This window comes from Chinchilla lanigera, unplaced genomic scaffold, assembly GCF_000276665.1.
Source record: "Chinchilla lanigera isolate Chin_1 unplaced genomic scaffold, ChiLan1.0 scaffold00036, whole genome shotgun sequence".
In the NCBI taxonomy this organism is placed as follows: domain Eukaryota; kingdom Metazoa; phylum Chordata; class Mammalia; order Rodentia; family Chinchillidae; genus Chinchilla; species Chinchilla lanigera.
Window position 1 is genome coordinate 738,834 of NW_004955437.1, and position 12,119 is coordinate 750,952.

At 47.5% G+C, this 12,119-nt stretch overlaps 1 protein-coding gene across 1 annotated transcript; it reads left to right on the top strand.

Annotated features, from left to right (window-relative positions):
- The first annotated feature begins 342 nt into the window (after window positions 1-342).
- LOC102017271 (butyrophilin-like protein 1) lies at window positions 343-11,491 on the top strand. Its single transcript, XM_013516724.1, has 9 exons — window positions 343-493; window positions 1,609-1,956; window positions 5,594-5,875; window positions 5,988-6,188; window positions 6,480-6,500; window positions 6,593-6,619; window positions 7,851-7,877; window positions 9,564-9,590; window positions 9,949-11,491. The coding sequence occupies exons 1-9, from the start codon at window positions 343-345 to the stop codon at window positions 10,623-10,625; spliced, it is 1,761 nt and encodes a 586-aa protein (XP_013372178.1). The 3' UTR covers window positions 10,626-11,491.
- Window positions 11,492-12,119: the final 628 nt, after the last annotated feature.

Sequence of the window (12,119 nt, forward strand, 5' to 3'; positions counted from 1 at the left end):
GATCTTGACAATTGTCCAAAGATCAGTTTTTCTTTATTTAAGAAGCAAAGCATCAATAAATTATTAATATTTCCCCCTTATTTTTATTTCCTTGCTCATTGGTTTGTAAACATTCATTCACTCATGCATTCTGTTCCGAGATATTAATGGAATATTGTCAATGTGCTAGGCGCTAAACACATATTTGTTAGATAAAGAAATCAGACAGACTGTCCATTATTATAAAATTTACCCCCAAGAAGGAGACAGTGAAAAATAAATACAACAAACAAGCAGCGTGAAGGGAGACGAATGTGACGGGAAATGCAAGCAGGCAGGTGTGTGCGGGGAGGGGAGCACGCGATGGGTGTGCAGCAGCAGCAGCAGCAGCAGCCTGGGGTGAGGGGTCAGAGCAGATGGGAGCAGCCCCGAGGGGACAGCTGGGCCTTGAGAACCTCCCGGGAAAGCCGGTTCCTGCCGGTGGAGGCCGGCACAGAGCTGCGGTGTGCCGAGGGCAAGGCACAGGCAAGCACTGGCTGGGGCAGAGCTAGCCAGGGGGAGAGGCGGGGGCTGCAAAAAAGTGCTGGGGCGGGGGAAAGAGGGGTCGGCTTTGTTGGACTAAGGGGAAATTTCGTTGGGGGAATTGGGGAGCCGGAGGAGGGCTTTGAGCGGAGTGGGGACAGGGCTTCCTAGGGCCAGGCTTAGTAGAGACAGGCTTCGTTTATTTGTTAAAAGAATCACAGATGTGGGGGTTGGGACAGGACAGACAGGGGTCCTATCTACTGTTTGGTCCAGGACAGAGATGAGGGCGCTTGGGTCGAGGTACAGGGAGTGAGCAGAGGCCCTTCGGAGGCCCATTGCTGCTTGTCCACCGGACCTGGAGAGCTGAGGACATGGGTGGGGAGGAGGCGCCTCAGCATTCTTCTTGAACATGCAGTGGCAGGGGATCCTCTGAGTGATGGCGGCAGGCATTTCACACGTAGCCTCTGAGTCTGTGGTTGAATATGCGCATATATTTCAGTGGAGGGGAAAACAGGAACCAACACAATCAATTTAGGATTGGAAGTGGAGAATTTCTTGGAGGTGAGTATCGAAGGGTGCTTGCCAGTCTAGGTCTTGGTGTGCTCTGTGGCCGGTTTTTAGGTTTATTCTGACTCAGGCTAGGTTAGAGGCGGGCTTCTCAAAGTGTCACCCCTGGACCAACAGCATCCATACCCCTGGCATTTGAAGAGTAAAATAAACAATTAAACATTTTTGAGCCCACCCCAGGTCCACCTCCTCAGAAGCCTTTGGCACGTGGCCCAGTCATCTGTGTTTTACGAGGCCTCTTGTGAGGAAGTGCATGCTCAGCTTGGGGAACCACTGAGTTGGAGACTTATTTATGGAAGAACTGAGGTCAGGAGCACAGGCTGATGAAGGAGTTTCCTTGATATCATTTGTGAGCCACATCGTGATGGTCAGAAGATAATACTGCAGTTAGGTCATCACAGCTCAATCCATCAGACCTCAGGCGTCAGCTCATCCAGCCCCTGCCCCTAGCGTGCCCGGCTTTCCCACCTGCTTCTGTATGTTCTTTGACCTTTTGCCTATGTCTCTCCAGCTTCCTCACTCCTTTGTCTGTGTCCACAGAGGAGTTCCAGGTGATTGGGCCCTCAGAACCCATTGTGGCAGTGCTGGGTGGTGATGCCACACTGCGCTGCTCCGTGGTCCCAGCCATGAATGTGAAAAACATGGAGCTGAGGTGGTTCCGGACCACATTCACAGATTCCGTGTTCACCTATCGGAACCAGAGGGAGCAAAAGGAGGAGCAGATGGCTGAGTATGCAGGGCGGACCTCACTGGTGATGGACTTTCTTGACCACGGGGAGGCTGCCGTGAACATCCATGAGGTCCGGGTTTCTGACAATGGGATGTATAATTGCTTCTTCAAAATGGGAAGCTTCTTTGAAGAGACCAATTTGGAGCTGAAGGTGGCAGGTTGGTTACATGATCTCTACTGTACAGACCTGGGGAATACTGGTTTTGAGAGGAATGTCAGAGATTATTTAACTTCAACTGGCATTTTGTAAATGATGACTAGGTGCTTCATTCACTCATTCATTTAGTTGATACAAATACCGTGTATAGCATTCCTCAAATGTGTTAGGCCTTGTTCGGGGTACCAGGAGTATATCAGTGAAACAAAGATTCCAACTCTATAAATTTTATATTCCAGAGTAAGTGGTAGAATAATCATAATAAGTTAATTGGTAGAAGATATTAGAAGGTGACGAAGTGTTAAAACAATAGACCAAACAGAAAAATGTGCTGGGCAGAATGTACCATGGTACATAGGGGCCCAGGCAGGGCTTCGCTGACAGTCTGAGCCATGTTCAAAGGACGTAAGTATTTGGCCGTGTGGGTATCTGGGAACCTGAGTTTCATGCAAAGGAAGCACTATCATGAATCCTTTGAAACACTGTATTCTGTGTATGAGACCATCATGATTGGTGGAGAAGTGACACGAAGTGACAACACTGGAATAAGGAACAGTTCCTGGGTCAACACTGCCCACACACATCAGGACAAGCTGTTAGGAGTAGACACTAGAGGTGGCGCACGAGTTTGGCAGATGAGATCCCAAGGACCCCTGGGGTTCCATGGACCAGGAGGTGAAAGGCAGGGGCCGCGGGACGTGTTAGTGATGACTAATGGCAGTTAACCAAGCTGAGCGGGGCTGAGTGTGGGCCTGAGGGGTGCAGATAGTGGAGTCTGGGGAGCAGCACTGAGAAGGAAGTTAGAGAGGAAGATGGACCCTAGATCAGCAAAGGCTTTTCGTGCTGTGGTTTGGGGTTTGGATGCAGAGCTGAGGAAGTTAAATAGAGCAACGGTGAGGATGCTCATGTTGGCAGCTCTGAGGATGGTGACTGGAAGGTGAGCCAGGAGGAGATGTGGAGGGCGGTGAAGAGCTGGAGAGGAAGACTGTCTCCTTCAACCAGTGGTGGGGTGGGGTGGGGTGGGAGACGAGGGTTTAGACACAGAGGTTTTGAAAGTAGCCTCATCACTGGGCATGGTCCAAGGAGGTCCCCAAAGTAGACACGGGGAACTGTGAGTCACCTCAGCCATGGGGCAGATTGCCGGTTTGCTGACTTCCATCATGGAAAGAGAACTTTTAGGAAGTGTAGGGAGAAGCATAATGAGATTCCTTAGGCATCCCCCTAGGGTGGGGTTGGTAGGAGGGAGAGCAATTTAGAGGTGCAATGCACAGGCCCAGATCCCCATTTAAGGGTTTATTGTTTTTAAGGCCCTTAGAGATTTTTCCTGGAAGAGAAAAAACCTTGAATAACTTTTGTGTCCTGAAGCTTCAACTTTTCTTAAAGAGTGCAATTTTAAAATTACAATTTTTATTGTCTCCTTCCTATTTATATTTATTTCTTCCATCCTACCTCAGACTTAACTGGTAGATTTAAGGCAGAATTTGGAGAGGGAAAAGGGAAATGCAGAGACTCCTCGGGTTTTGTTTTGGCTATTTGTTTTGTAGTGGCAGGAATATTGGTAATTATGTGTCAGTTATCTCATAATGATGTGTAACAAATAGCCACTATCTCAGTGGCTATATTAGTCACTTTCCTGATGCTAGGACAAAATACCTGAGATGCTGAAGTTAAAGGAGGAGAGACTTGTTTTGGTTCATGGTTTCAGATCCTTTAGTCTTTGGTTGGCTGACTACAAGGCAGAAACAGCATTGTGGAAGGGCATGGCAGAAGAACGCAGGTCAAACCATGACAACCAGGAAAGAGAGAGGGAAGTGAGATCCTGGGGACAAGAATATGCCTTTCCACATCTTGTCCCAGTGACCCACCACTTCTGTCCAGGCCCTACCTCCGAATAGCACATCCAGCTCTGAACTCACCACTGGATTAACTTACTGATGGATACAGTGCCCCATGATACAATCACCTTCAGAAGGCCCCACCTCTGAATGCATGAGACTTTGGAGGAACATTTTTGATCTAAATTGTAACAGTGGCCTGTGGCAATAAATGTTGAATTAAGGTGGTAAGGGAATATAACTAATCTGGCCAGATTTGGCTAATCTCACCTGGATTTAGTGTATCTCTGTTTTGTTTTTGAAGAAATATTTAAAAACAGCCTTTTCCCACCCCAGAAATCCTCTTCAGGAAGATAGTAAAGAAAGTACCTCTATTAATTGAATAAGGATCAAACCAGAATGTGATATATGTTATAGGCAGTCTACTGAGAGATTGCACAATAAACTAGAGAGAAATCTCACTTTTTTTTTTTTGCATCCAAGCATACATAACCTATTTCTTACATTTTAAAAAGATAAACAGTATCCTTAAGTAGGATAAGTTGAAGCATAATTTCTCACTCATAACTCATCCTCCATTTACTTGGTAATTGGAGTGACCATCTACGTTATCTAGTAGGCTACGTTTAGTATGAAACAAACTTGTTATATCTTTGTGACAGGAAGTAACTTTGCAACTGCTCTCCCACAGAAAGGGGGCAAAGGGCTGTCATCTCCCTTGATGCTTTACATTTCTAAGTGATGGTTTCCAGGTCCATGAGGAAGATGTTTCTGGGTCATAATATGGACAAAACACAGCTCCAGTTTCAAAATTAATATGAACATTTCAAGGAGGTGTGAAGGAATTTATTTGTAATTGTAACTTTGCCAAGTTAGCACTGTAAAAACAAGGGAAGGACAAGAATCTTCTCTTATTTTCAACACAGAGAATGTTTTTAATGTTGATTTGTACGCTTAGCTGAAAAGATGACCGTATGGAGTTTGACTGGATTTGTTCACATTTCTGGTGGTCAGTTGGCTGTTGGCTAATCTATCACAGCTTTAGCTAGAACCCTGTGCTGACCAGGCATTATTCCACTAAGTGTCTTTCTCCAGTGGGAAGCACAAGCTTTTCCTCACTACAGAAATGGCAGAGGGAAGATTCAGCTGCCGATCCAGCCTCTTTATGAGTCACATTAGCTAATGTCTCATTGGCCAAATTGAGTCACATGACTGAGATCTAAGGCAGACTATAAAGGCAATCAAAAGCATGTGAAAGAGGAGGAGTTGGATGTTAAAAATGGTGAAGAATTTGTTATGTTTCTATACTAAGTTTATCACACATAGGACAAAATTATCAAGTTAGTTGTAGAATTTGAAGCTTAAAATGTATATGAGGAAACTTGGTAGAGATAATTGATAGGGACATGGATATAATTGAAGAGAAGATGTCACTGAATATAATTTTGGAAGTGACTTACAAAGACTGACAGTAGGTATGGAAGCAGATGTCCCAGGAGAATGTGGGAGGTGAGATGTCAGAAAGTTCATGGATGGAGCTCTGGAACCAAATTGCTGTTTCCTCGGGACTTGTGGTTGGGGCAAAGAGGCCCCTTGTCCTCTGCGTCCCTCTAGTGATCCCTGTTCTCCTTCTCTCTGTTCTCTGTGGCACTACCTCTGCCTGATTCTTCAGGGGTACCCTTCCACTAGAACCCCAGAAAGCGTGAACAGAGAGGCTTTCCTTGGAGTGTTGTAACTTGTGGACACTTCTGGGGTATCTGGCGCATGGTGGTCTCCAGGCTACCCACAGCTTCCCTCTTGCAGGGGTGGGCTCTGCCCCTCAGGTGCACGTTGAGGGTCCAGAAGAAGATGGAGTCCGTGTGGTATGCAGGGCCTCTGGGTGGTTCCCAAAGCCCCAGGTTCAGTGGAGAGACGTCAGTGGAAAGAAGATCTTGGCATTCTCTGAGGCCCACATGCAAGATGCCGATGAGCTATTCAGTGTGGAGGCCACTCTGGTGGTGAGAGACCGCTCCATGGGGAATGTGACCTGCTCCATCCTCAACCCTGTCCTGGGCCAAAAGAAGGCCATGGCCATTTTTATTCCAGGTCAGTGCTGCTCCCTGCCCCCAGCAGATCTGGGGAGAGGCTGTGACACCCAAGTGTGCTGGGCTGGCTGTCCTGGGCTGTGCCCCTGACTGGGTCTCTGTCTGGGCCACAGAGCCCTTCTTCCCACAGGCCTCTCCCTGGAAGCCAGCTTTTGCTGTGAGCCTGACCGTGATGGGGCTCCTACTCTTTGGGGCTGTGTATTTTCTCCATAGAGAACATTCTGAAAAGCTGCAGGTACAGCAGGAAGAGAAGAATCTGAAGTTGGCTAAGGAGGAGGATAAGATAACAAAGGAGCAGGCGCAGAAGGTGAACGGTAAGACAAGCTGGGCAAGGCTGGAGCCGGGTCTGACTGGGACAAGGTGACAGGGCCAGGGTCGGTGGATCTGGCTCCCCAGGGACCTGGGCCCGGAGAGTGTGCCCAAGGTCTCTGGGGACCTTGGAGAGGTGTGGAGAGGACATCTGGAAGTGTGGGGGCTTGTGTGGGTGTGGTGGTGAAACTGTTAGGAAACAAAGTTTTTTTTTTTCTTTCTGGTGGGTTTTTCAGATACACAGTCTTTCTTTCCCTTAGTAGTGGGAGTTTATGTTCTTTCTCACACTCTTTCAGATGAACTCCAGGCAGAACTTGGTAAGTCCTGCTTTCCCTCGTGAACTCTGTGTGTTCCTTAGTAGCAGATATTCTGGTTCGCACCTATCTACTCATTATGTGTTGCTTTTCAGGTCAGAGGAAGGCAGCCTACCTGGCTGGTAAGTGACTCCCCTAATGTCCCTGGGCTCCACATCCCACCTGTGTGCAGGTAGCCCCTGTCCTTGTTTCTGTCTAGGCTCTGGGATGTAGGTGCTCTTCCCTGAGGGCGGAAGCGGAAGCTGGTGGGAGGCAGATCCTGCTTCATGGCTCTTCCCAGTCTGGGTGCTGTTTCCCCCCAGAGCTTGGGGCTGGTTACCCAAGTCTGTCCATTTTGGTTCTCATTTTGACCCCACCCTGCGCTCCCTATTATTGGTTTTGTAGCGTTCAACATACGTAGCCCTCGGTCTGCACCTGGAAGCCCAAAGGCTAATATTAAGATTTCATTACTTGATCAATATAAGTGAACGGGTCCTTACATTCAGGAGTGTGACCTCCTGGTTCCTCCCCCAAATCGACATCCAGGTGTTTGCTCTCTGAGGCTCCTAAAAGTCCTAATAAATGTGCTGGGGAGAGGGCTGGGCTGCTGACCGAGGGCGTGAACGTGATGTGATGGATTCAGTGCTATCTCCAATAGTGGTGCTTATCCCTAGAAATATTTCACCCGGGAAGAGTTGGGACTCTACCCAAGAACTCCCCCACATGGCTGTCATTTAATCATTGCCTATTTTTGGTAGTTTCCCAAATACATCTTTGCCAAAGAAAAGCTGGGTTAATGATGCTTTTTGACAATTATGGAATAATATATTTTATTCCCTAGAATATTGTCACACATAATACAATTATGATTCTTACCACCAAAACAATAAAGAATATGAATTTGGGATTCTGCTTTTGAGGCACAGAAAGATGTCTGACAGCTGAAAGTTACGTAGCTCGGGGACAGTGGTAGGACTCAGCCCGTAAGGCAGCTTTCTCATCTGTGCCAGGGAAACTCCAAAATACCCTGCTTTCTTTCATAAGGAGGAGGCATCTCTCTTGGCTTCTCTCCTCCTGGGGTTAGTGTGCCCTTTGTTTGTTTGTTTGTTTGTTTTTTTTTTGGTCTTTTTAAGACAAGGTCTCACTATGCAGTTCAGGCTGACCTTGAGCTCACTTTGTAGCCCAGGCTGGCCTCGAACTCGCAGCGATCCTCCTGCCTCAGCCTCCCTCAGCCTCCCAAGTGCTGGAATTACAGGTGTGCGCCACCACGCCTGGCTTAGTGTCCTCTTTAGCATGTAGGGCAGACAAAGGCAGGAGGCTCCTGCTGAGTGGGCTTGTTGTGGCTGATGTATAACCAGTTGTGTTCCCTTCCAGCCTGGAGGAAGGCACAGCTGTACGCAGGTAAGTGACTCTGACGGTTCCTCTGGCCTGACCTCCCAGCCTCTGCTGTGCTTCTTTCCTACCAGTGCTGCCACCCTAGGATGAGATTGATGTTCTGCTGTCACTGCTGTAGCCTCCATGTGAGGACCACAGGGACTCCCAGCTGGGATTATAGATCTGTCTCCATCTGGCCTCTTTCTGCGCTGTAGGTCAATGCTAGGGTTCGCAGCACCATCTAAAACCCTTGTTCAACCAGTGAGGACTTCCTTTGTGAGGAGAAACTGGATGGAGCAGGGTGACGACTATAGAGCAGGAGTTTCTGGTCCCAGAAGGCTTCAGAAATCGAACTTGACTCCGAACTCAGGTCTTCTTAGAGAGGTTCTTGGTTCTGTATGCCTTGTCCCCTGAGCTGCTCCCCTATTGGCCCAGCTCTCCTGCTTTTCTTATTTCCTCCAGGTCCTCTGGTGTTCTGTTTTTTGTTTTTGTTTTTGTTGACAGGGTCTCACTGTAGCTATCAGGCTGGTCTTGGACTCATTATATGGCTAAGGCTGTGTTCCTCATTATATAGCTAAGGCTCTTGTGTGTTCCTGCTTCTAGAGCCATTCCATTGTTTGTGGCCTATTCTTCCATCTTCCAAACCAGCAAGGCAGCATGACTCACCCTGTTTCTGTGATTATATGTTCCTCTGAGCACAACCAAGGAAAGTCTCTGCTTTCAAAAGTTTATGATTACTTTGGGCCCACCTGGATAGTGCAGGGTCATTTCCTCATCTCAAGAACCTCATTCTCAATCACATTTTAGAAGTCCTCTTCCCAGGTATTTCGCATTTTCACATTTTTTGCAGCTCGGGAGATGGACATACTTGGGGCACTATCATCCTGGGGTTGTCCTGGAAGCTTTCAAGCTCTTTGGGAAATGTTTTGGGGAAGCAAATGCCTGGGTCCATATTACCCACATCTATTGGGATGTTTTTGCTTCCACTGGCCTGTGAAATGGGAAGAGAAGTCATTAATACCTGATCTCTCATGGGGTATATGTATTTCCTGCTTTGAAGCTCTTTCTCTCCCATCCTAGAATCTGCTCCATTGATTCTTAACTGGGCAAGACTTCTGCGACTGTGTATCCTGAGTTCCCTCACTCATGATTTCTAGTCACCTTAAATTTTTAGCTCAGCCCATTCTTCATGAATAAATGGAGGTCTTGAAAATTTGATCCCTGCAATTATATCACAAGAAAGCCGTGGTTTCAGGACGGTTGTGCCTGGGACTTGAGGAAGCATAATCTGATAGTGAAATCTGGGCAGTGGCTTTTCTGCTTAGGGCTGTGTCCAGCGCCTGGATCCCAATACGTTAGGCTCCCCCTTCCCCACTGGGGATGGAACCCAGGGCCTCCACTGAGCTACTTCCCAGTTCTTGTAAAAACAATATTTTATTCTGAGATAGCGTCTTGCTCTTTCTCTAAGTTGCACAAGGTCACCTGTACTCACAGTCCGCTTGCCTCAGCCTCCCAGAGTTGAGACTTTTTAGGCGTATGGTATAGTCTTCATGCTAAGGCTGCTGCAGGATGCGTGTGAGTAAGAAATGTACACCTCACATGAATTTTTCAAACGCGTTTCCCCATTCCTCTCCCAGTACTGTGTTTCAGCGGGTTGGGTGACGTGTACAGTCTCTGTAAATCCCTGACAGGAATTGTATGTTTCTCTTGTAGATTGGCGGAAGGAACAGTTCCAGGCTTGTGAGTGATTTCATGGCTTTTTTTTTGCTTTTCTTGCCATCTCCATGTCTTCTGGCCTCTCTTTGTGTTCTCTCTGGTGATGAAAACTTTGGCACCTTCGTTTGTGCCGGGGTGGGTGGCAGTGGATGATATCAAAGTTGGGGCTGCTTCTCCAGGGCCTTGTGACATATCTGTCCCTCAAGTCAGCATCTGGTTTCTTCTCCTTGGAGCCATGAGCTTGGGTCCCTGGCCCTTATCCCAGGGGGCCTATCCTCCCTCAAGGCCGCCAAGTGGCTCTGACAGGTGTGCGTTGGGGCTGGCTGTGGGCCTTGCTTTGGGGCAGGGAGGGACCTTGTGTGATTGATAACTCTCTCTTCAGTGTCTGTCACCCTGGATCCAGGATCTGCCCACCCCAGCATTGACATCGCACCCGGAAAGACAAGTCTCACCTGGAAGGAACCCGGTGGGAGCGACACCTGCAGTGTGTTGGGCCTCGAGGGCGTCAGAGCGGGAAGGTGTTACTGGGAGGTGGAGATTACGAAGGGAGACAGCAGCGAGTGGACCGAATGGACCGTGGGGGTCTGTAGGGAAGATGTCAAAAGGACAGGCTGGTATAAGGAGTCCCTGGAGAAGGGGTTCTGGGTCGTGGGATGGGGGAAAAGTGGATGTTTCACCTATGTTAAATCTGACACTGTGCTTCCTCTCGAGCAATCTCAGGATGGCCGCAGGGTGGGGGTTTTCCTGGACTATAGCGAAGGGGACGTCTCCTTCTACGACATGACCGATGGGTCCCACATTTTCTCTTTCCCTCCGGCTTCCTTTTCTGGAACTCTCTTTCCATACTTCAGCTTTCTGCGTGGCTCTGTGTCCTTGACCATCTGCTCCCCTGAGAGTGGGTCTTTGGGGCTGCCTGCACCCCTTCACAACCGTCCTTCCGTAAAGGAGACTCTGAGGCCCTCTGGGGAAGGACTCAGCTCAGGCGCTGATGTGGGCGATGTTGCCCCAGGGGTAGAATCCCCACTACTCCCCGGCACCCTGAGGGCTGCGATCCCATAGAGCCCTCACTGTCCTTGAGCGCTCTGGCTTTTCCTAGGTCGGCATACTCCCTGTTGCAAAAGCCGCCGAGCTGCAGCCGGTGCTACAGGAGCTTTAGCTTCCTGCTCTGTATTCAGACTCCCTGCTGTGTGGTTAGGAGCGTTAATCAGCTCTTGTGTGTGTTCAGAGAATAGAAGATAAAAGTTGACTGTTTTCTGAACTGGGTTAGGGTAGGGTGACTTTAACTGTGAGTACTTGTAGATATTAGTAGATAGTAAAAGGCATTTCATGGAGTTTTTCTATTGTTTGTATATGAAAATGGCTGAAGGCTGGATTATCGTGCAATACAAAGGGGAGCTCACTTTATTGCTCTGGAGTATAAGAAGATGGACACAGAGGTTGAGCGTGCTGCCCAGACCTACTTTTGCAGATCTATCTAATAATGAAGGTTTGCTGTCCATACATTTCCAGGGAAATGAATGAGTGATAGACTTTTCAGAAGACAGGACTCCAGTACTCTGTGTTATATGCTTCTCGTGGATGAATACAACACACCTATTTTTCCAAACTTCAGTAAATTTTTGTTACCAGTGAGAAAGTTCTGTATTAACCACTAGACAGTTTACCGTGAGGGTCACTTGGGCAGCTTGTTTATGTACTGACTATCCCGAGTGTCACTTGGGCAGGTGTCATTTCAACCCATTGGTTTGCACGAGATACCCTTGTATGTCTATTTGTTTTATATTAACTATTTTTGCATATTTTAAAAAATTTAGAATGTGTTCACTTTTGTTTTTAGTGAAATCTAATAATAAATTCTGTTTATTTTCTCTTACTAATTCATGTTTAATTTGTGAAAAATAACTGATGAAATCATTTTTGAACATGGAACATTGTCTACCTACAGACAGTTTTGTTTTTTGAGACAAAGTCTTGCTACATAGTTCAAGCTAGCTCTGAACTCACTGCGTAGCCCACACTGGAACTCAAGGCAATCCTCCTGCCTCAGCCTCCTGAGTGCAGCGATTACAGGTATGCTTCATCATGCCCAGTTACTACAGATAATTTTTATACTTCTCCTGAACTCAGTGATATTGTTTCACAATACAAAATGGACACATCTGGGACGCTCAGACTGAATATGAAGTGCAAAAGAAAAACTGAAAAGGGAGAAATGCTAGCATATCAGAGAACTTGCCGTGATCTTCCTGCCTCAGCCTCCACAGTGCTGGGATTATAGGCATGTGCCACCACACCTAGGTGGAGCTTTATTTTGAGACAGAGATTGCTAAATTGCCCGGGCTGGACTTGAACTTTTCATCCTTCGGCCTCAGCCTCATGGGAGGCTGGGATTATAGGTGTGCACCACCATGCCTGGCCTACTAACTTTGTTTTAATTTTTAATGTAACTTGTGGTAATGTCCAGAAGGCCCAGCCAGGCTCACTTTTGGTGAGATAATAAACATTTTTCTAGGCTCACATGATCAGAAGTGTCAGGGTTCCAATAGCTGTGTG

Bases quoted from the DNA above. Each gene is read 5' to 3' on its own strand.
- LOC102017271 (XM_013516724.1), top strand. From the start codon at position 343: ATGGGTGTGCAGCAGCAGCAGCAGCAGCAGCCTGGGGTGAGGGGTCAG. The intron at 6,189-6,479 runs GTAAGACAAGCT...ACACTCTTTCAG, and splicing joins GCAGGCGCAGAAGGTGAACG to ATGAACTCCAGGCAGAACTT. The intron at 7,878-9,563 runs GTAAGTGACTCT...TTTCTCTTGTAG, and splicing joins GAAGGCACAGCTGTACGCAG to ATTGGCGGAAGGAACAGTTC.